The 24,373-nt window shown below is 39.9% G+C and overlaps 1 protein-coding gene across 4 annotated transcripts in view; it reads left to right on the top strand.

Annotated features, from left to right (window-relative positions):
* Nucleotides 1-24,373, top strand: part of LOC119136390 (vacuolar protein sorting-associated protein 13B-like) — a 211,690-nt gene that overhangs the window by 108,516 nt on the left and 78,801 nt on the right. For 2 of the 4 annotated variants that reach the window (XM_037274793.1, XM_037274792.1), the window contains exons 29-34: nt 879-1,148; nt 1,235-1,391; nt 1,473-1,584; nt 19,414-19,617; nt 22,495-22,621; nt 23,228-23,371. In XM_037274793.1, the coding sequence (XP_037130688.1) occupies nt 879-1,148; nt 1,235-1,391; nt 1,473-1,584; nt 19,414-19,617; nt 22,495-22,621; nt 23,228-23,371 (1,014 nt within the window). Of the gene's footprint in view, nt 1-878; nt 1,149-1,234; nt 1,392-1,472; nt 1,585-19,413; nt 19,618-22,494; nt 22,622-23,227; nt 23,372-24,373 lie in introns of those variants that run through there. The other 2 variants (XR_005100730.1, XR_005100731.1) reach the window with 2 other exon arrangements.

A 24,373-nucleotide genomic window follows, 5' to 3' on the forward strand; every position in this document is an offset into this window, starting at 1 on the left:
AGATGTTTTGGCAAACAGTGCTTTTAGAATTTGACTTTGAAACGTGCCAGCTATAAAATATATTCCAAGCACTCACACTTAATTCAAATCAGTCACATATGATTCTAAAGGGCTGTAACTCTTAAGATATGACACTCTGAGGAATGTAAGTTAGTTTGCTTCAATTTTCGCCGAACCTCTCCCAAATCTATGTAATTTCACATGTACTATGTTTCATGCTGTTTTAATTTAAAAAAAAAATCTAATTTACAACACAATGATTTAAGGTTAATTTCAGAGATATTAACTGTCACTGTGTGTTTTTGAGGACACTTCTGGGTTTTAAGCAAAGTTGTCTTCAGGAGGAGTGTATTTTACATTACGGCTGTATACGGCTCAACCTTGATTTTACGTGGACTTTGGGGTCCAGAATCTGGGAATCGTTTTAACCCCGAAAGCGCGTTATTTAGAAAGTCTTGAAAATTTAATAAAATCAGAGACATGCATACGAGTGTATCGAGAAATAGCAGTAGGGAAACATATACTAAGATACACGTGTTTGCATTTGGGGAATAACATCATTGTTCTGGGTGAAAATTAATATGATAGAATTATGAATAATTATTATATTACCAATCGGGGTAGCGATTATGGAGGGACATCCAATCATTTTAGTATAAGCAGTCATGAAGATCAAACAGCATTTATTTCTGAATAATATTGGCCTGGTATAAACTGTAATGTCCATTTCAGATTTATAAAAAACATCCTAAAAGTGTCACTATTAATGTCCGTTGAATCTTCAGTTAGTATATTTAGTTATCATTAGTCGTACTGTATTTAGTTAAACATGATTCCGGTCCTGTTGCGGTAATTATTTTGTCCCACTCTCTCACCAGACGGCAGCTAAGGTCTTGGAAGGCTCTCACCAGCAACATGGATTCTTGTCCATTACCTACACACAGGCTGTCACCAAAAATGTTCGTCATAAACTCACCACACGACCTGAGCGGCCAGCACGCAGTTCTGCCACAGCCGGTCAGCGGCTTGCTGCTGATCCACTTGCGGATGGCTCACCTCAGTACCTGAGAGAAATCCTTTTGACAGCTCAGCCGTTTGATGTTGTGCTGTCCTGTCCTTTGTTAACTACTGTAGTTGGAATATTTCAGGTGAGAAATAGTTAATGTCCAAGTTATCAATTGTATTGTTGCTTTAAAAGCATGTTGACGATCTTTTGAATCATCCCAATTATTAGACGACAGTACCAAGACGCTACAAAGATCGTGGAAAGTCAGTGGGGCAACCAATGAGGAGCCACACATTGACTTCTCGGTCTTTACCTCTCATCTACATCAACACCAATCTGATCAGGGTTTTCTGCCCTAGAGCACCTGACAAATCTACTACACCAGGTACAAAATAGTCACTTGAAGACATTCTTAATTGGAATTCTTCTTCAGATTTATGCAGCTGTTGATTGTGTGTTTCAACAGATCTCCATGCAAATAAAGAAGACACCTTGGTATTAAAGTTGGGTTCCCTTAGCATGGCTCCTCAGGCTGATAACCCACTTACCCGGACAGTTCTACGCAAAGACCTCTACCAGTAAGATGAGCCATTTCTTCCCCAAAAAGAGCCTAAGCTACAAATCCCAATTCTGATCAAGTTGGGACGTTGTGTTAAACATAAATAAAACAAACATTTGATTTGCAAATCATTTTTCATCCGCATTTAATTGAATAAAAGCCAAGGTATTTGTTTTGTTTTTCCTCCCAAATATTCATCAATTGTAAATTTGATGTCTGCAACACATTCCAAAGAGAAGCTGGGACAGTGGCATGTTTACCAATTTGTTGCGTCACGATGTTGCTTGAATGGCAACATGTGTTGCTCTAACACGCATGTACCTTTCAGCATTGATGGTGCCTTTGCAGATGTACAACTTGATTTGCAAATCATTGTATTGTGTTTTGGTTTACATTTTACACAACGTTCCAACTTAATTGCTCTTGGGGTTTGTATTTCAGAAGTCTTCCATGACCTGATTACTGATTTATTGTTGCAATATACACTGCTGCCATACTACAGAGTCTAACAAATTTGATGTGGCCTATTAATTGAGGTGGTGTGACAGAGAACACAACCTGTTTTTAGGCAAGATTTTTAGGATTCCTCACAACCTCTAATTTGTCTTGTAAGTGTTTCCCCTCGTTTAATTATTTCACTATACAGCTAGTGGCTGCGCCACATCACAGTTAAGCTGCATCAGCAGTGACAAAGCACAATGAATGACATCTTTAGGGTCTACAGCTTCGGCCAGCTCAAACAAACGACTCATCTGGTTGAAAGCTGCTAGGCCGGGAAAATCTCAACTTCTAAAGGGAATATCTCGGCACAAAACATATTTCCCTGCTATAGGCAGCGTTGAGTCTCTGGATTGTGTCACAGCTGCCTGGAAACCACAGCCCCACATTGTGTCTGTGAGAAAGCATTTGTTTGAATGGGCAGATATGTTGCTGGCAAACATATGTAATGGGGGGGATAAAAGTGATGCCTTGTGCAGCTGCAAGTAAGATGTGTGCTGACACACGACGTAATGTGCAGGAAAAAAGGATGGATGACAACACTTGCTTAAGCCAGCGGGAATGTCTTAAAAAGGGAAAATGCAAGCAGCAGGCAGGCAGGGATGGCCTATGCTCAGGGGCATGCCCGCCAACCTGAAACAGATATTGAGAAAAACATGCATGGTATTGATCAGTTACCATAGCTACTGTTTTGACTGCCTCTTGTCAAGTTTTTTTTTTTTTTGTTCAACCCAGTTTCACTCGCTTAATTTATGTTTGTCATAAATGTTTGTTCGGCGTATACGTACTTTGGTTCCACAAAAATGTGTTGACCATGTTGTTATCTTGTCAAATGATGACTGATGAGCTTGTACACATCGAAGTAATTTGGTGAGGTGAAAAAAACAGCCTTGCAATTTCACCCTACGTATATATTGGCCTGAAAAGATCTCCTTCTGGTAGTTTGAGGCTCTGTGGCTATGTTGCCACATCTCCGCAAAAGAGAATGATGGGCTCATACAAATCTCTAGCCTGACTTCCATGCACACTATATTGACTTACTGCAAATGTATGATAGTTAGTGATGTGCACATAACATTCATAATGTTGTGCATATACTATAAGTGACGTGCGCACAACATACTGTACATATTCAAGATTCATTTTTGCACCCACCCTTCCCAATAGCACGTCCAGTCAGCATGTGTGTGTGTGTGTGTCTGTGTGCCAACAAACCACATTTGGAGTCACCACTTCCCTTTCTGTCTAGAACCCAGGAATTAAATCAAATTACTTTGTGTGAATATTTTTCTTGTCCTAACCAGGAGTTTTCTTCCTTGGTAACGTCTGCACATCACTTCAATGCGACCTTTGATGTTCCATTGCCACGAATGCATTTGCTTTATTTGCGCTGAATCATGCTGTATTTGCCCCCCCCCCCCCCCCATATAAAGTAAGTCACAGTCGATGGGCTGCGATCATGTAAACATGTGCGTGTTTACAAACTATAACCATATGTGGCTGCAAACGGCACAATATGTGCCAGTAGCCATTTGCTGTAGCTGCGTATAAAGCGCACCTCTAATTACATCCGTTGACATAAGGGAATGACTAATCCGAGATACAGCTATGGTGTTATTGTCTTCTGCACATGAAGTTGGTTAGAATGTCTAACACAAGGTTTGATTTTAATGCCACCCTGGGAGACAAGAGGCCGGCGAAGGCTAAGGAGAGAGCTACTATAAACATTCTGACAGCATATCTAGATGAGGGTCCTCCAAAGCTATCTCCAACTTCCATTTCATCCTGAACGTTTTCACGGCACTTCAGCCTCTCCAAAGAAGGCTAAATAAACCTGCGCCTGTAAGACTGCTGGCCCACGACGCGGTTCATTTGGTAGCAGTTTACGGTTTCATTTGATCATGTGATGTTGAATTTAGTTTCCATAAAAGAGGAGGTCCCCAGCGGCTTCTCTGCTAAGAAGGAATTATTACACAGGCCTCAAGGCGAAGCCTTTTTCTTCCCTCTCCATCTTGAGCTTACAAGGCCGCTGTCAATTTACACAGCTGAAATCATTTTCCTGTCTTAAAAAATTGTGCGCATGAGTGCTTGTCCGAGGAACGTCCAGCATGCGTTCAACCCTGCCTTTCTTGTGGTTTGGACCCTTTCTGAAATCACACAGATCTTTTACTCCCCACTTATGTGCATTTTTTTCTTAATTTTTTTGTGCCCGTTGCGGAACACCCAATTGAAAGCTTCTTGTTGGGTCACAAGTTTGTTTGACAAGGGAATACAGGTACCCCAGGGATGACAGTGTAGCATCTCCATAAAGCCACTGCGAGTGGGTTAAACCACATTTGTGTTCTCTTTTCTGGCCAGCGATTATTGATCGATTCCGGTCAACATTTGGTCGGAGAAGCAAGCTGGACAGGTGACTTTTTTTTTTTACTTGAGAAAAAAGAATTGTAAAATGAAATTAATATATTAAAGAAAGAACCTTTCACCACTATAAAACACTTTTTACTTGCATTGACAAGCAACATTTGAACAGTTTAAACTTTCATACAAGCAATGGAAATCACTTTATTTTATAGTATGCCATAGAAAATGTTGGTTCTCCAAGGAAAACCCAAGGTTTTCTAACAAGTGTGTCATTTATGTTGAATCCTGGATTTGTGGATATATTCGTGTCCTGCACATTTCCCGACAACTCCTAAATGACACATCTCTAGATTCCATCACATACCCGTTACCTCATGGTCTGTCTGAGAGAGACCAAGGGAGCATCCCGCAGTGCTTCAAAATATGTGTTTTGTTATTTTGTTTTGATTGGTGCACATGTCTGCGTTTCCATGGCAACAGAGGGGAAGGCTACTGCTGCTTTGTCAGCAGTAAGTGAGCGCAAAACCAAATGCTGTACTGTATCTAAAATTATTTCAATCTTCTCTTTTGTTATTTACTTTTCCGTATAAGTTGTGCACCTTTTTCATGTTAAATTTTCCAATTCCATATTAATTTCCTACAATGTATGGTATTGTGAAAACTAAAAATAAATAACAGTTGTGGTTATCACTCAGACAATTAGACAATTCTACTGTATCTTTCTATCTTGAAGTGCACATGTGCACACTCGTCATCTTTCTTTTCCTCATAAAATCCAGAATTCCCAGAAAATGGTTCATTAGATGCTTCAGTGCACACTTGCTTCATCACTTTAGTCTGCTGCCAAATTTCCCCATTTGTTTACACCAGCAAAAAGTGTGTCAACTCTGCTACACTGCTGCAGTGGAAATTGGCCACACACAGCGACAACTGGACATATATATTATATACAGTATGTATAATATATATATTGATTTATAGATTTTGCGGATGACACAAACATGTTCCATAGTATGTAAGCTGATCTCGATAAATGAAACAATGGCATTTTTTGCGAATGCCTCCAGGGAACTTTGTTTATGGAGCTAATTCTATGATAGAAGAACAGAGGAAACGAAAAAAAATGTTTGTGGTTTTGAACTTTGATCTGTGAACTACACTACCACTTTATTTAATAAAGTCAGCCACTCAGAATGAGGCTATCATTCTTTTTAAGGGCGTACGCCACACTGTCTAGACTGACCACTAGTCATCCCTCTTGCTTTTTAACTTTAGGCCCTAAAAGAGATTTGCTGAAAGTGCTGAGATCTATGAAAATTTGCAATTCAAACAAACTCAGACTTATGTATGTATCATACTTGGGGCTTAATCATCTTTTGCTGTTCTCCTAATTCCACTTAACCCTCATCCTAAAGTTGTTCTGCAGCTCCTCATTGTGTTCAGTGTCAGCAGTCTGTATGCAAACAGGGAGCTGTATACGGGGTCTTGTGTTGTGGTGTCTGCTGACTTCTGTGTACAGCTTGTGGTTCATTCCTTAAATATCTGTGGCCTCTCTGATGTTATTCTCGGGCTCTTTAGCTCATTGAGATGGTTGCAACGTAACACTTGTATTCCCCTGTTGGATTTCAGACATTTGCGGATGTTAGGAAGAAATACCTCCCTTGCTACGATTCCACTTTGCATTGTGTAGCAATATTAGTTGAACAGTTGTGATGGATTCTGTGAAGAAAAGGGGAATGCTGGGATTTCAAACAAATACACCACATTAAACTAGTACATTTGTTTTCATTCTTTTTGGTGGAAGCTGTTGGTCTTGGAGCTTGGTCGAAGGTTTTTCCCCTAGCCTGTGGTCTCTTAATTACCTTTGCAAGACTGAGAATTTATGGAATTTTTGACTGACCAAAGAAGATAGATTCTTGTCATTCTGATGACACGCTGATCTTTTCTCTAATCACACTGGGAGGTCGCCCAAGTTTTCTTTACATAATCATTTGACAGAAAATGTTTTCAAACATTTAAAACTAGAATAACAGTCAGTAGAGCAGCCCTTTGTCGAGGTTGAATTGCAACAAAGGACAAACATTGTAAAGCCCCATGTTTGTGTTTGACTAACCACATCACAGTGAGCTCCGTTTTGTTCAATCTGCAGTGTGCTCTCACAATAATGATAGCAAAGGTCTTAATTTGTTTTAGTTCAATTTTAACTTGCTGGCTCAATGTTGGCATATGACATTTTGTTGGTTTACTTACCCATTGGTGACTTGGTGTGGTCAGTGTGGTACCAGCTGAAGTTAGATGTTTGTATTGTGACCTCCTTTGCACCATATTATTTTTTTTTATCCCCACTAAGTAGTGTCAATTATCACAACTTGCAAGCTTGATGCTCACCCACTCTTCCTGGTAGTTGTTTTTGTTGCACACCGCAAACACACATTTATTGCTGTTTCTGTTACTGTTTGTGTTTGCTGGTTCCCGCGTGGAAAACTTGGCGTCAAACTTTGATGCCCAACCATCGTTAAGACCAAAGTTTGGTGCTGCAACATTGCTCTGGGAGAAGCCACCTATTAAACCTGAGACTGGTGGAGCAGTTTGCTTCTAAGGGGTGGGACAAAATACTTGTTGAAAGGTGATAAGACTCATTGACATTACAGAAAGTGTTTGATTTCAGTGGAGCTTGGACTGACCCTGTAAATTCCTGTTTACTATTCATGACAGTAACAAATGACTCCTTGTACTTGTCAAAAATAAAGATGTCATAATCCAACAATGAAGAATCTAAATGATAAATGGAGTGTACTTAAGTGCATTGGCTACAAAATATTGTGCTAAAATGCTTTCGAAAGCCTCACCTTCACTTATCCTAAGTATTTTAATGTCAAATGGCTTACTTTATCTAGTATCATTTACTGTATCATGGTCAAAGATACAACCCGGGATGGTTTTCCATGCCATAAATACTTGCTGGCAGTTAGCCGGCAATCTGTCATCATAGATTGCAGAAATTGCGTTGAAAGTCTTAGGAAAAAAATGTCAAGGGTGCCATCATTTTTCTGTATGTCAGTTTATTTATTATTTTATTATTATTAAAATTATTCTAGTGAACCACAATTCAAAAGGAAAGTTTATTGATATTTTTCTGTATTTTTTAAATCATATTATCATGAGTTATTTCAGTTGACGATTGTGTGTTTTTCATGAAATGGGGGTGGTATCAATGGGCTTTTATTTCCAAATAAATTTCCAAGTCCAAATCACTGTTTTACCGTATGGCCCTAAAAAAAGAATCGCGCAAGGTGACAGACCTCATCTGCGAGCTGACCGGAAACTGCTCTTGTGTTTTGGCATGCTGCTGCCAGTCAGGTTGGGGTGCATGATGACAGATGTCGTTGGGTTGACCACTCAGCTGTGCTCCTTTCATAAAAGTGCCTGATTCAGGGGTTGAATGCTTGGCCACTGGACTGTGACCTCAGTGACCTCATGTGTGTGTCCTCGTGCATCACCTTCATCCTGAAGCAGGATATGAGGCTCTAAGAATATACCCTATCACAAACTAGGAAGCCCGACTGCAAAATGCAATACACACATTTTCTTGTCAGTATGTGATGTGTGCGCGCTCAGCGGAAATTGTGTGTGCGTATTATCTTTGTGCTTGTATGTCCGTGTGTGTTGTCAAACCCCAGCCTCGCATATTATGATGTTTTTGTTCTTTTTCTCGCTGCGCATGACATGTTGATATTCTGGCATCCTGTGGTTGGTTTGAAGCTGTCAGAGAGCCTTTGAGTGGTCAACCACACAGCGTATCACGCACCAGGTGGTCGGCAGTATGTCGCCACTAATTTCTTTTTGGGAAGATTTACCTTGAAGTATCAGAAAGCGAGCAATTCATCAATATACAAAGCAAGGACTTTGAATATACAGTTCAGAGGTGTTCACATGGAAACATTCTTGTTTAAGCTTGAGAGTGTGCGTGCGGTCAGTAGTTACCTGCTACACAGTAGAACATCGCATCAAAGAAAAGACAATTGGCTGGCTGAAGCGAGGAGGAGGGGGGTCGACCTCAACCTAAAAAAAAAAAAAAGAAGGAATGTGCAGATGCTTTTAAATGCCCATGTGTGAAGCCACAAGCATAGCTCTGGGAAACCAATGAGAATCCAGTGGTAATTGTCTAATGCTTGTGTAATGAGAGGCATATTATAACCCCAGGAGGTCCAACCAAACTAAAGAACCAGAAGCTGTGCTCAGAACTTTTTTTTTTTTTTGCTCCAAGTCCTTGAGGGGGGTATTGGACATTTACACGAGCCATGGCTCAGTTTCTTTCTCCAGTAGACACTGGCTGGAGAAATTATCGAATTGCACACAGGTTCGTTTGGTTACATTTGATAACGATTTTTAGCCAGAAGGGACTCATAGTTGTTCCTACGGACATACAGTGAAAGCGTAAAGCAGAGCTGCAAAATATGTTTCTTATTCAGTTTGTGGACATTGAGCACATAATATAATCAATGTCAAAGACATAAAATAATCGCTTTGACACAAATTATTAATGAAAACGTTTTTCCATCTGTAATCCAGAACAAAATGAACTGATTTGTAAAAGCCAGATTGCAGAACACTACAAGTAACAGAACTCATGGAATATAAAAGTGGAACACAGACAGTGGAGGTATGTCCAAATAGGTCTCATCTAGCCAGATCCCTAAGCTTGAAACCTAACCTCGACCACAGACACTCGGCATGGTTATGACCCCTAAGTGCCTTCTATCAAATAACCCAAAACCGAATATTAACCTCAACCACCCCAGGGATTGCACTGTCTGCTGGGTACATGTGGTCCTGTACCCATCCCAATCATCTTTTGACCCCAAATTTAAAACTCAGAGATCTAGAGCCAACGTCGACTCCCTCGTTTCAACACATTGGACGACATGCTTCCGTCAGCTGTTTGACACTTTGTTCACTCCAAATGGACATCAAAATGGACGTTCCTACCACCTCTGGAGTTAGACATTTAGCTCAACCCACATCTAATCCAACCCCATTCTGTGGGCTGCAATGAGAAGCAATTGGACAGATTACGAGAGATTGTTGTCACATGTACAACTGTAATTGCCAGAAATTCCTGCGGCGCCTTCAATGTTGTAGCAGCATGTTGGCAGCCTCTCCGACCAGTTTTCAACAATTTTGGTGGGATGTCCAGTGCTGAGATTGTTCCTGTTGTGCCATATTTTCTTCACTCAGTAATGAGGGTCTTCCATGTCTTCGTTGGATATTTAATATCTTGGAAATTATTTGGCACCCTTCTCCTCAATGATACCTTTGAACAATGAGACACTGCAGATACTCTGGAAATGCTCTGCCGGACCATGATCTCTGCTGTGAGATGGGACTTCAAAAATGTCACAAAAAACATACTAGAACATCTGCACTTTGGGGATCTTAATCAAAGGCACTATAAATGGTGGCAGGTGTGTGCTGACCCCCCATTTAACTTGGATTTAACATGACTGGTTTATTCTGAACACAGCCACATTCCCACTTATTACCACATTATCTCATAGGTTTATTTTTACTTCCCCACTGGAAATGATTTATTTTTTTCCAGTTGACTTATAAAGGTTATAGATCACATTAATGGTGGAAAAAGTTTTGAAATGATTTATCTTGGTGTCATTTTTTTATATTGTAAAATCCTGGTAGAACAGGGGTGTGTAGATTTTTGATATCCAGTGTGTGTATGTGTGTATGTGTGTGCGTGCGTGTGTCCATTGTAGATTTGAATTAACCACAGAGGGAAATGTGAAGCCACCACATGGACAGCTCTACTGTGGTGGTCCTCTTTCTTCTCTCCATAGCATACCCGGCGCGCACACACACAGCAGCCCGCCAGTCAGCGCCCGAACCCCCTCAATTTATTACTGCCCAGCTCCAGTTTCACACATGTAATCAGGGGAAAAATTATTAACTCAAGCAAAATGCTTTGGTACATACGGTATATACGTATGTTGTAATAAAATATCAGATTGTTGGCTCAATTTCCATCCTTTCTCAGTAATGCTGAATGCAAGGTTTAAAGTATCACGCTTTCCAATGTCCTACTTTCATATCATCATTGAACAATTGTCGAGGTGCGGTGCCTGGCATTTATTTATTTTTCTGCTCAGGTCTCTCCATTTGTGTGACTGGTAATGAGATCATCCATGATGTAAAGTGTCATTATACATTTCGGATGCCTGTCTTGAAGTTTCAAAGAAAGACCAGTTAGTCAACTACAGACATGCACTTCATAAACAGAAGACCCCTGCCTTTCTTTAAAATTTGTATAAAAGTAGTCCCAAATAATATTATTAATAGTAGTATTTTATCACTTTGAAACAGGCATTGACATACAGTATGCGTAGAGGTAAACCGTACATTTTCTGTATCTGTGCTTGCTTGCATGTGTGTGCTAGTGAGCTGTGCAATATGTACAATAGTTGTTTTTTAAGGACTAATTTGTGTGACCGATCCATTCGTAAGGATGTGAGAAAGAACACCCATTATTGTGTCAGATGAATGCAAATGTTCCAATCATATCTTTCTTCTTTTAAATGCTTTGTATAAAATACAACTGGTCACCATACTTGCACTGTCCAGGATTGTGCACATGGACACACAGACACTGTCTTAACATCTGGGAACACTTTTTAACGTAAAACCTGCCCAAGTGTTATTTTAAAATCCATACGTCTTTATTTTTTTCCCCTTCGTCTTCTTCCTCAATTAATTTCTTTTATTCTCCATCCAACTAAAACAAGGCGAGTTCACCTTCAGATGACTGTTTTGTATTAGGCGATGCACTGCAGTCATTATTATGTATCTTATGTGACCACCCCCAATCCCCACTTCTCTGCAGGATGCTCTTGAACATTTTCTACATGTTCTTAACCTCCCGTTTTATTTGGACGCCTCTCTGCTGTCACTTTCTGGTCAGATCACAGGATGCTGTAGAGCATTTCCTGCCACCATGGCTGCAGGAAAGAGACAAAAAAGGCCCTGTTTGATGTGCCATCTCCTCTAATGCTTTCCACCTGGAATGTGCTCTGCACACATTTTGTGTTCAACAGAAGCACTTACATTACATCCTCCCTTCCTAGCCAATCCTGTCATTGCTCCAACTACAGCCTTTTGCAATAGCCATTCGTGTTTAGTGCCATTTAAGATAAGGCTTTGGAGCTAAGATTAGTTTACATTGGATTACTGAGCCATTCACCTTGGCATACGCATGCAGTGTAATGAATTTTTTTTTTCTAAATAAGGACTGAGGCACAGGAATGTCAGTTTTATCACGACTTATATGTTTCCTAGAATTATTGTGTCCATTTAAAGTTCCCACAAGTACATGCAACTATTTGGGTTGGGTGGATTTAAATGCCGTTAGGGGCCAATTTATTTTCACTTACACATGTTCTATATTGTTGTCATTTATTTTCGTAATGGACCATTTAAACTAGTTGGAACTTTTACTGTTCAGGGGATTTCTGCTTTTTGTGGGGGTGAGGGGACTGCTGTATCAGTCATTTTCTTTTACACAATTTGCACTGCTACTTAAACGTTTCTCTTTCATAAGTGTTTTTTTACAGTACTACTCTTCATTTTATCAGCATTTCTAATTGCAATAATGAAGCAGAGTACGTTACTCTCTTAGTGAGCTTTCCTCAAAGCGGTACAGAAGGAAAATGGAAGTGTCCTGCACTTTGTGGAGATGTCAGCTACTTTTACGTTGCAAATCTGATTTTATTTTGTGCACATATGTGACATGAATCAGATGGAGATTTTTTTCATTCTAACGACACTCATGGTTGTATTAGATGTTTTATAATTTTGTACAATTACGTGTTCTGGGTTGTTGGTAAACGTTCGCTATAGAGCTAGTTTAAACGTCATTGAAGGGAAATAGTCTGCTTCCAACACAACCAGCATGTAACCCCAAGTAGTGACGTTGCACGTTTATTACGCCATTTTTTTTATTTTCTATTTACCCCTTTGTCTTTGCCTCTCCAAAGAATATTTACGGCAAGGTTTTAGGTTTAGGACGGAATGGGATTGAGCCTGAGTTTCATCCTCCCTACAGTATTTAAGACAAACAAACTGTCATTAAGAATTGAGGCAGACGTGACCACAAAGAACCTACTGTCAAATGATGTGTTTTTTCAGCTTGTCCGCAAAGCAGATACAATACTCCATGTATACAATACTCATCAAATATGGCCATTATCTCCCTGATTTTTGTTTGTCGGAAAAAAATCAGCTTCTATCCAAAGAAGGATACGGCCTTGATATATAATCTTGCAGCTTTAAACAGTTGTCAGGATTCAATAATTGTTGTAAACAATGGGTAATTTACTTCAAAGTGCTTTGCCAATGGCCCGCTCTTTGACAGATAAAAATGGCCATCTTCATAAACAGTCTTAGCGTGTCTGTCTGGAATGTTAACCAGAATTGCAATACATGACCTCCTAATCAATATCAAGTGGGGGAAAAAATGCTCGTTGTTTCAGCTATTAAGTGGGCCTAATTTCTAATTTTACAACTCTATGAAACCCGCTCCCAGCCAAAGTATGAGTCAATAGTCCTACCACACAGTGAACAATCATACTTTGCTTTTCACAGCAGACTTAGATTTGCTATTCCCAAAACGTTTTGAGAAATGCACTGACAGGACAAAACTTTTTGGAAGGTCTGTAGCCCATTAGATCTGTTTTAAAAATAACACAGCATTTAGTATAATAACAGCATGCAAATAAACAAACTTGGTGGTGGCAATCTGATGGTCTGGGGCTGCTTTGCTACCGACGGACCGGACGATTTGTTGCGAACAAAGAATTCCAATGTCTTCCAAAAAAAATCATGCAGGGGAGCGTTTGGTCATCAGTTTGTGCCATTGAGATCAAGCGCTTGTGCTGTGCAGCAGGACGATGACGCGAAACATTTTAGCAAGTCCACCTCTGAAAGGCTAAAATAATAATAATAATAAAGGTTTCGGAGTGGCCAAATCAGCATTTGGTCTTAGATCCAATTTAGCTTATGTGATATGGCCTAAATGGCCTGTTCACATTTCCTGTATGAATTCTGTGGATTGGGATGGACCACCCCTATTTGGGAACCCAGATTCCACTATAAATTACCTGTGTAAAATACTGTTAAACATCCTTTGGACCCATAAATGACACTATATGGTATACTGTATATCGAACTTAACTTTAAGTTACTGCTATATGTGCTTTGTCTAATATAGTAGCTTAAAATGACTCCGTATGAGAAACCTCCCTGACCCCTCCCTTCTTCCCTACCACAGCCAGTTAGGAGTAATCTCTTCCATCCATGTGCTGAAAGATTAATTGATAAATTGACTCAGAATAAAATGGTGTTATTATATCAATATGGAAGTGCTTGGCAGGAAATAAGCATAGTTTCAAACTGGCGTCTGAAAAGTCATGTACACCTCCAATTCTTAAGATCCAAACTCAGCCTGACATGTTTTATAAAACATAACTATTCACTAGGTGAGTTTATGGAGCCTTGTCTTCCACTTACCATTAAACCGAATAACCAAAAAGATTTATAGTAGTAATACAGAATATTTTTAAAAGAGATGAAATCAAAATCTTATTTTGATGTGCTGACACTGAGAGTCGCATAGCATATGTGCCTATTTTCCATATCTGTGGAACTGGAGCTTCTGTAGGATACAAACACCTTTTTTGCACAATACCCGTTAAAACCACACATTGAACAGGTAGTTGTTGTTTTTTTTAAATTAAAATTTAACTCCTAATCATTGAAAGCAATCAGTTCCTTTATTTTGGTGGCCATCAAATGAGCTCTGTAATGGCGGTACCAACAGTGGGTGCACTAACAAAGGTTCTACATTGTTTGGAAGGCAAACATATAAAATTGTATCCTTCTTTATGGCCAGCTTCTTCTTTCTTGGCAATCGCTCCATGTTTTTGCGTTTCAACAAAGAATAATACTGCACAGTATGTGGAGACTCAAAACCCAGTACGAGATTGCAGCACATTGTCGATGTGCGGTACTCAACATGTTGTTGTTTGGTTTCCTAATTGTAAAACATTTAAGGTCACCTTTAAATGTGAATTACATAAAATACACATACATGACTAAGGTCAAATGAAGTACACATGGATTCTTTCTTGGATGAGCCGGATATGTCAAACGGGCCAGCCATCACGGAGAGCACGTCTGCCAGTGTTTAGATTTACACATCCGACACCCACTGTGTATAGAACAATATCACTTCCCTGACATGTAAATTGCGAGGGCGATCTACGACTTATGTTGAAATACTGCAAACACTGATTTTGTGTTGTATACTGCAGTGTAAACAGAGGGCCTCATTGTCTGGTTGCGATCATACATGACTTTCCTGAGGGTGGTATACGTTTGAGTTTTGAGAGATGAGATGAGTCATGCTGAGCAAGATTGTCGCGAAACTGCCAATTTGATCAATTCTAAATCACAGAGCCAGAAAGCTGCACTTTTCTTTATCATGTGTCAGCCCATTTAAGGGGAAAACACACTTGACTTAAAATACCAAAATTAAGTTCCTTTCTTCAGCCAAGTGTGACACAGTTGGAGTAGCTTGTTGTTGTCGTCTTCAAAATGTTATTTTCTTTGTGGCTGGGTTTCATCCATGTTGAAGTCATCGAAAATTAATGAGGAGAAACTGTGACTGACGGTGTTTTATATTTTGCTGACCATATATTCCACCACATCATTTTGCCCCCTCATTCTGAGGCTTGGTAAGCATTGTAATTCAAACCATCTAATTCAGATAATCGGTGGATGAAGCTTAACAGTTATTTGATTAGTTGACTGGGATCGTAAATCCACAGTTCATACGTTGCAGAATGTCTGGCAATTCATTGTAGGCAGGGAGGGAAATTAACCTACTAAATAATTGCAAGTTGTATGAATCATGATGCTTATGAATTCCCCCTCAACAGCCACACTTGCCAAGTGGCAGTCAAAGCAAACTGATTGAGAAGCCACTGTGCAGTTTAATGCTTTCACAGAGCTGCTGGGTGCCAATAAGGACTTGCTGGGTGAACTTTGAGCTGTGATGGAACAACACCAGAACCTCAAATCATTAAAAAAACAAATATAGAAGGACATCTCAGGTCAAACACAATCTATCCCAATTGTTTTTGCTATTTTTACATTTGCCAAATAAGTGTAAGAAAAAAAACATACTCTACCTTAACTGTGATAACGAGTGACAACAGCATCCAAAAGTTTTGGGACACCAAACTTACTGTTTTTCTTGACACATTCGTAATAACCTTTGCGTGCTTCTTTTATAAAAAAATAAAAAAACGTTTTTAAAGTCACGAAAATCTAAAGAAAAAGCATGAAACGCCCACCATAAATTATTTTTGACATTGTATGACTTCAGAGGCATTCAATGTTGGAAGCTCCAATGTGCGTGGTGCACTCTCGAATTGGAACATCTCTATTTTAACATTGCTGAATTAGTTGAGAAAAGGACATGCTGAACTTTCTATTTCAATGTAAAAACAGAGGACCTCATCTCCCCTAAATACACACACATTGGCTCATAGTCGCCTCAGTGAAGAAGTGCAAGGAGACATGAATTGCAAGTGATTGTTGGGGAAATGAAGTGAAAAACAGGTCCGGGATTGTGGGTTCAAGTTGTGGCTTTCGGAGTGACAAGACCCAGAAGCTGGCACTGCTCAGTATTCCACTGTTGCTTCCTGTACCACTGGCCGGGGGGCAGGGGTTTGGGAAAGGGTATGCATGGAAGTTGCAAAAGTCATGTGTGAGTGCGTGCACGTGTGCGCGTTACCCTGTACGATCACCCCTGTTAGTGTTTTAACACAGCTCACTGCTCTCACACTCCAACCATCAGGCCGTGAGCCTCAACCAGATCCCATTGTGGTTTATTTTACAACCTTGAACCACAGTTAGCCTTCAAAACCTCAGCATGGTAATCAGTCCGTCGCAGGATTGCACTTTTAACAAGCCCTTTTACTTATTTACAATATGAATTGCTGTACAATATAATTTGCTGCAATATTCTCAAGGTATTCAACTTTATTTTTCTAGCAATTATTTCGCCGCTGTCATGCAAATATATAGTCCATGTCTGGATTTGATTTTTAAAGGCATTGTTTCCCCATGTTTTAGGCTTCCACTTAACTTTGCTACAACATGCAGCAGCAGAGTTGGCGCGCATGCCTGTGTCTGTGTTTGCTATTTATCGGCATTCAAGGCATCAGCTAACGCAATACGGTTTCCAGAAGGTGCCTCCTTTAATTCTATCAGCACATGATCCCCTAATCTGCAACACCTCAATCACCAATACTCCCAGAAGTCTTCCCGATGAGACTAATCAAGATTAATGTTCTGTCAAACACATGCGTAGACCCAAAGAACATCAAAACATGAACGATAGGGCGTAACTATTTTACTATTATTGCTTTAACATTTCTTTTGATATATCTTGGGAATTTGGGCTATCAAGATTTGTACCGTATGTTACTGTGATGACTCACCTGTGGATTTGCAGGTCCTTCGTTCAACATACTGCCAGTGCTCAAACTGGTAGTGTTTGACTTGCCTGCCAAAATAATTTGGAACAACCTGCCTCATTTGAACTCCAATTGGCTCCTCTAACTTAAATTGAGTAGTTGCCTAAAGAAGGTAAACTGCTTCTTGCTATAATGACCATGAATGCCACAATACGTGCACTTACGGCATTTACGGCACTTTTGATCTTTTTTTTTGCTGTACATAATGTACAGTATTTTGTCGTTAAAAAAAATTGTCTGGTATTTCCCAGCTATTAAATAAAGTTGGCTCACGAACAAGGACAAACCAATGTACGATGTGCCCCCCTCTCCTCAAATACTCTCCCTCCTGTCCTGCCTCTCACCTGGAAAAGGGTGTCAATTATTAGTTGTTGTTTTCATTTTCCTCACTATTTTCCATGCGTTAGTGGCGCACAGATGTGTGATAAAAGCATGAGAAGAAATGGTGGGTTCCACCTGCCTTGCTCTACATGTTTAGGTCATACGTGGGTAGTGGGAGTGCTGTGCTTTCCCAAGGCCTTCTCTGTCTCTTGTTGGCCATGCAGTGTGGTCCTCACATGACCAATCAAATATGTCAAACCACCAGTCCCCCCCCCCAACACACATGTACAACAAGAGATCTGGCTTCAATTATTATTGCACCCCAAGGGAAGCTCCCAAAATTCCTCCCCTCCTTATTTGTCAGAAATGAAGCTCTCTTGTTTCCTACAATTGGCTGAAACATGTCGTTTGATATTAAATCACACAGGTTTCCATTGGGTACATGACCAAGAAAAATGTTTATCATTTATATTGATATCACCGGGGGGATGACCCTGCAGCTGAGCAATGTAGAAACTTGGCTGCAGATTGTCATGTTATGTTGATTATGAGTAAGAGGCTCTGCTAAGTGGAGAGGTAATTTGGAAAGCATATGAGGGAACTTGGGTTTGTTTAATGTGAAAGATAGTTTGTGGATGGGCAGAAGATGGAGGTTATGTTACGCGAAAAAAATACAACAATCAATCTAGACTGACATATCCCACCCAAATCATACTTGGGCTCTTGGCTTGATTCAAATCTAACTATGTTGATAAATGTGGTTCCAAATGTTGATTAAGGATCTGTTTCACTTGTTTGTGTGTCAACAAATCCAGCTAACTCTGGTTATGCGCCTCTGATCTCCCATCACAGTTGTTTTTGTATTTGATGCATATGTCATAACATAACGCACTCGCGGAGGCTTTTCTCGTGTGGCTAAGGGAGGAAAACGCTGAATGAAAATTAGCACTGACATTGCCGAACTAAATAAAACTACTCGGCTTGCCACTACATCTGTAGTCATTTTAAGCTCTTATTTATTCCATTTAAGCACTCATTTGAATTCACCAGCACAAATAAACATATCATAACAAACCAAAAGCTCTGATGTCATAAGCAGATGCTCGATTGTGATTGTTCCTTTCTGCTTTGTGAAATCATGCGCATCTTGTCTTTGGAGTGCATCATCTTTTCTTGGCACTGTTGGAACAGTGTTTGGATCTTTTCAAGTACTGAGCCAGCTATACCTACATATGATGTCTTTTCTCCATCTCTTGCCAGATTTGTGTTTGTGTCCAGGGAGTAACAAAAAGTGGGGCGATAAAGATATTATCTAAAAACGATGGTGCTCTTTTGCTACTGCCGAGACACTATTTTCTGCCAATAGTAGGTTGTCATTAAACTAAACTTGATGACACAGGTGAAGTCTGTGGGCTTGTTTGGTTGAGTAGTACCGAACGACTTGGTGGGGAAAAGATTTTGTAAGAAAGGCTCATCGGATTTCTTTAGCGATGAAAAAAGATGTATACTCTGTGGTCGGCATGTAATTGTTGGTGTATAGAACATATGTTGGACTTCTACATAAAAACCTTCGGAATAAAATATTTGTTTTGGTTTATTGCTCACATTATTTTACATAAATAAACCCCTTCGGCTGATAATTTAAATAAATTAACGTAAAAAAGGACCCTTTCGGCTGCCTAAAAACATACCTTTCTAAAAAGAAAAAAACAATACTTTTTATTCAACGCGCTTTCGGGGTTGACGCGATTCCCAATTCTGGACCCCAAAGTATGCGTAAAATCGAGAATTAGATGTATTTGAGAAGCTTTCATTTATTGGAGAATGTATTGCTTTTTATGTTTCTTTTTTCCCCCCATGTTATTAAATCCTTTCCTTATGTTTTTAATTCTCTTCCCTTACTGTATCGAATCGGAAGCCAACTGGGACCTTAAATCGCACCGTTCCGCCCCTGCTATGTGGAATTCATATAACATAATTTTGTGTGACAATCATGTGCTATGTTTCTGTTGAATTGTGCACCAAAGTAACAATCCAATCTTTTTTTTTTTTTCTTTTAGACGTGCATCAAACCTTGGTATCCTACGTGACCCAGGCTCAGAGGTTGAGGATCGTCAATATCAAGTCGACCTTCAGTCTATCAACATTGGCACAGCTCAATGGGAGCAACTTAAGCCAGAGAAGGAGGGAATAAAGGGAGGTGTATCCGCGGACAGTGAGAGGAACTCCCAGAACCCGGCCCTGGAATGGAACATGGCTAGCAGGTCAGAAGAAATATTATTGCTTTATCGCGTACAGACATTTTAACTCCATCATCATTTGTAAGGAAGTCATCACACTTTACCCCACCTTTTTCATTAAACTAATGTCTGGCGGAATCATTTATAACAGCGGCTGTCACAAACACATATGTAAGATGCACATAATATGCCTTTGCCAAAGAAACTGAGTGAGAGGTGAAGTTAAACATTTAGCACGTCAAACACAGCCAGATATTTTTATGACTTGGCAGCTTAACCAGTGGTGAAAACTTGAGTTATCATTGGACTTACTGTTCAGTAAATCTGTTTACTTGATGGAGGGACAACCCTTTTGGGCTTTGGACAGATGAAAGTTGCTTGAGGCTGTCGTTAATTGTGAGTGACTCACAATTCTGTCTTCTGATGGTGTTGTGGCATTTGGTCTGGCAAAAGGCTCAACTGGTAGTTTCAAGAGGTTTTAATGGTGGAGGAAAGTCTCCACTCGACACCGCTTTTTATTAGATAATACAAGTGTATTTAAAGTTGTTTAGGGTAAGTCTAAATATTTTTTGTCTCATCAATTTTTTTTTAAAGCGATCTTTCTGGCCATCAGTCATGAAGAAACAGATATTTTGGACAATATTAATACATTTTGTATTGATTTATTCTAATAATATTTTAGGTAATGTGTGTTGTCAGCAATAAATGTCCTCTAATTTATTTCTGAAGTATTGATCTGGGAGCAATATGCTTTCATTGAGGTAGCGCTCCCTTTAATGGAGCCTCTCTGAACACGTAATTACACACATTTGATGCTTCTTTTGTAATAGGCTTGGGAGCTAAAACAAGCATGAGCGTTACAGCCTGTATGGCCTCACATCCGTTTTTCATCTCATGTTTTGTGTGGGAACAGACCCAAAAATCACACAATCATGGGCTAAGAATTCTAATTTTGTCTTTGTCTACTAAAAACAAGTGTGAAAGAGTGCGGTGAGTAATCAATGCAGACCTGATATCTGGTCATTCGAAACATACCAAGCCATCGAAAGCATGGTCCAAACAAAGATTATTACAATGGTGACACATTTTAAAAATCTGAGAGGCCTCACATTGGACATCAACTGGTTGCAGGGCCTGACTTACTAAGATCCCAAATCACAGCTAATTAGCTGCTCTTAAAAATTGTGCACACTGATGATTGCCATGTTGCTTGTGATCCTATACAAAGATCCCAAATAAGACATTAAATTGCACCTTAATTTACACGAATAGACTATGTTTGATGTTGGCAATGGGTTTAAAACTGGGGCAAACTGCCCAATTTAAAAGGTTTTCCCCACAAAAAAGTTGGGAGCGCATCCCAAGCGTAAAATGACATTTGAAGTGATGCATTGGAGGGATAGTGGAGGCATATAAAACATTACTGCAGAAAAAAAATACATTGCAAACAGTAAGAATTGTTTTTATTTTAATTCACCCTTAGTGCATATATGACTTTTTCTGCATGAATTTTACTGTTGCACTCTCAATTGAAATCTTTTTGGGATGAACATGGAGCAGAGTTTCTGCGGGTCATTAAAAAACATTAAAAGTCAGTAATTGCATTTTCAGAAAATTAAGGCCTTAAAAGAAATCATTAAACATAATGCATCGCTTTACTTGTCATCTTTATTCACCTGAAAAATTAACACCTCAATCCTAACAAGATTTGATGCACGCCACTTCCCAAGCACTCACGTTCCCCTTGTTTTCCACATCGATACCCTCGCACTCTCTCCTGTTTTGGAGACTTGAGGCATGTTCTCTCCACAGTTTTTTGGGTTCACTAGAGTTCCAGTAGTTTTGGATCAACAGTGGCCTCAGTCAGCTTCCTGAGGTTTTGTGAGGAAATTCCAGCACCATGGATCCACTGACAGGATCTGTCCTCATCCCAGTGTGTAGTTGCTGGATAGGAAAGACCCTTTGTCAGGGCACTGTGAACTTTCTCCATCCCTCCGCTTGTCAGGCCTTTCTCATTTTGCACATGCCACTGATATTGCTGCTGTTTAGTTTTGTGCAAAATAAAAGCCACACTTTCCATGTATTCTTGTTTCCACCACATCCACTCTAAGGTGTAGGGAGACACACACACACGGCTCAATGTCAGAGGCCCCCGTATATCACGGGTAAACTGAGCCCTATGCGTTTTTGCTTTTCTGCTGAATGATAGCACCTGTCCCCTGCAACGAGACACTCATTGTTTCAATCCCTGTCTGAGGAGAGATTAGCTAACACCAATTGCCCCCATAGATCATGTCACCTCCGAATTAAACCTCTTTTGCCCGCTATTCAAAGAAATGTGTCAGAAAATAATAGCTTGAGGGCAGCAGTAATGCACATCTGTATTGGAGAAGTGAACCTGATATTGGTTCTGGCTGAGTACTGTACACCGGGCCACCTAGAAACAGGGCTTTTTATAATCCCGGCCAACTATAAATATTGTAAGCCATACAGCGTGATTGTTTTAATAGCAGCAGATGTGGCAATTAACACCACCTTATAAAACGGGCCTGTATATTTGTTTTACTGCTAACAAATGTTCCCACAAATATGACTTGATTGTGGGAATGCACATAAGTGAAATGAAGAAAGCCGACGTGAGAAGGTCTCAGTTTGATCTTGTGTATAGAATTAAAGGTTGTTCCCAATTGGGACTTGTCAAATAATGTCTCACTATGTGTCTAACCATGTTCGTGCCAGGAAGGTACCGTAAAAGTAGGTGTATATCTATAGTTTAAAATTGAAAGATTCCATTCGGTTCGATTAGATGCACTCGCACTTTTTAAATCAAAACAGTTTATTTTTGAATGAAAATCACCTTTAATACTTAACAATTGTTTGTTTTTCCATGTATTTGCGTAGTATCAGGAGGCACCAGGAGCGTCGGGCCATCCTGACACCCATTGTGACAGACTTCTCTGTACGAGTGACTGCTGCCCCCGCAATCATCTTCTGTAAGAATCTCTCCCTTGACACGGGGCAAGCAGAGGTCAGTGGACTCAGCACAAAGCATGTCAAAGTTCTCTTTTAGTTTGCATCATGGAAAGTTGGATACTCAATTCAGTAGAAGTTTGATCACTAATGGTGCCTGATTGTACCTTGACCTTCTTGGAATGGGTACTGCGGGCTTTGTTCACTGCTCTTGATTTATGGAGATGTCAGATGTACTCAACTTTCACCTCTTTACATACAGTAAGACCTTCATTAGGAATCCCACAGCCAGAAAAGCATGTAATGGAGGCTTTTGACCCCCAGAGTTCAAACCTCTGCTTATACAGCTGATGTTTTCTGGCACAGCTCACTCCAACTTCCTGCCTCTTTGATGCCTACTTTCTCCACGCTAACATGCCCCTTGACAATGCATATCAGTTAATTCATAAATTGCACTGACATCTTAAATATGATATGTTTAGGTCCCAAGGATTTGGAAAACGCAGGAGGAATTATAATGATTTATGTGCGATGACTCAAGCAGTGTATTACTGTAGATAGAATACATCTAAGACAATTATAATTCTTGACATTGTTTATGAATTGTCCATTTTCATCAGCTTCAATGATTGATTTGCAATTTGAACTGTTGGTCCTTTTCTAGGATATAGTGGTGTGTGGCCATTCCCTTGAAGTTAATGTGACCAGCAGTTTGGATTTTTACCTCAGCGTTGCTCAGGTGCACCTCCTTCAACAGCTTCTCAGAGACAACGTGGGGGGCATGGACACTCCTGTGCAAGGCACTGAGGTATCGACTACGCATTTCACATGCATGCGTTGCATTTCCCAGTAATTCACGTGTGGTTCTTTCACAAAAACACTGCTATAACTTTGTTATGTTGACTTCGCTAATTTGGTGACATGAAGATGCTCCTACAAAATAGTACAGTTTTACGCTTTATATATTGTACATATGTTATGATACAAAGTTGAGTTATCTATCCACTGACCTTTGTCGGCTTTGGATTTAAAAAGAAAATCCATCTTGAGTGTTTTCTTGAAATATTTCCCCCCCAACTCGCGCCTATACTGATGTGCATCCAACACATTTAAATATTTACTCAGCACACAGTGGATCTCTAATGTGGCTTTAGTTTACTGCGCTGTGCTCAGCTGCAGCTTTCAGGGCCTTTTTCTATTGTTTACAGGACAGGGAGCTCCCAGGCGCCATTTGCCCAGTCTGACCGCTCAATAAAACTTGCTAATGGAACACAATATAAAAATATTTACCAGCTGTGGTGAGGATGAGAGTCATAAGGAAGAGCTAAGGACAGGGAAAAGAAGACATGGTTAAATGAAATGAAAAGAATTGAGTTGACGGGCATGAAGCAATTCTGCTGAGCCACCTGTAGTTCTTTTCCAATTTTAATCCAAATAATGTGAATTTTCTCAAAGCTAAGAAGCATTCACTTTTCTGGTAAGAATAAAGGTAATCACAATTTTGAAATTAACTTATGTCATATCTAATATTACAACAGCGTGTTATAATGAATCTTGATGAATCAGTTGTGAATCTCCTTTGTTGCTTAAACAGTCAGAGCCATGGAGGTGCTAACTTTACATCTGCTCTTGATTTGGTCTCGAAGGCCTCACCTTTGACTGCTAATGATTCATGACTTGATTCTGCTGAGGGGCAGCTAATGGAAGGTTCATCCAGGTTCAAGGCGAGATGGGAAAGAATAGCAAGTACTCTGGGAGGTCTGTTACAAACTTGATGGGATAGTGGTGATCCACTCTTCAATGATCAGAT

The sequence above is a fragment of the Syngnathus acus genome, chromosome 16 (assembly GCF_901709675.1).
Source record: "Syngnathus acus chromosome 16, fSynAcu1.2, whole genome shotgun sequence".
Classification (NCBI taxonomy): Eukaryota; Metazoa; Chordata; class Actinopteri; order Syngnathiformes; family Syngnathidae; genus Syngnathus; species Syngnathus acus.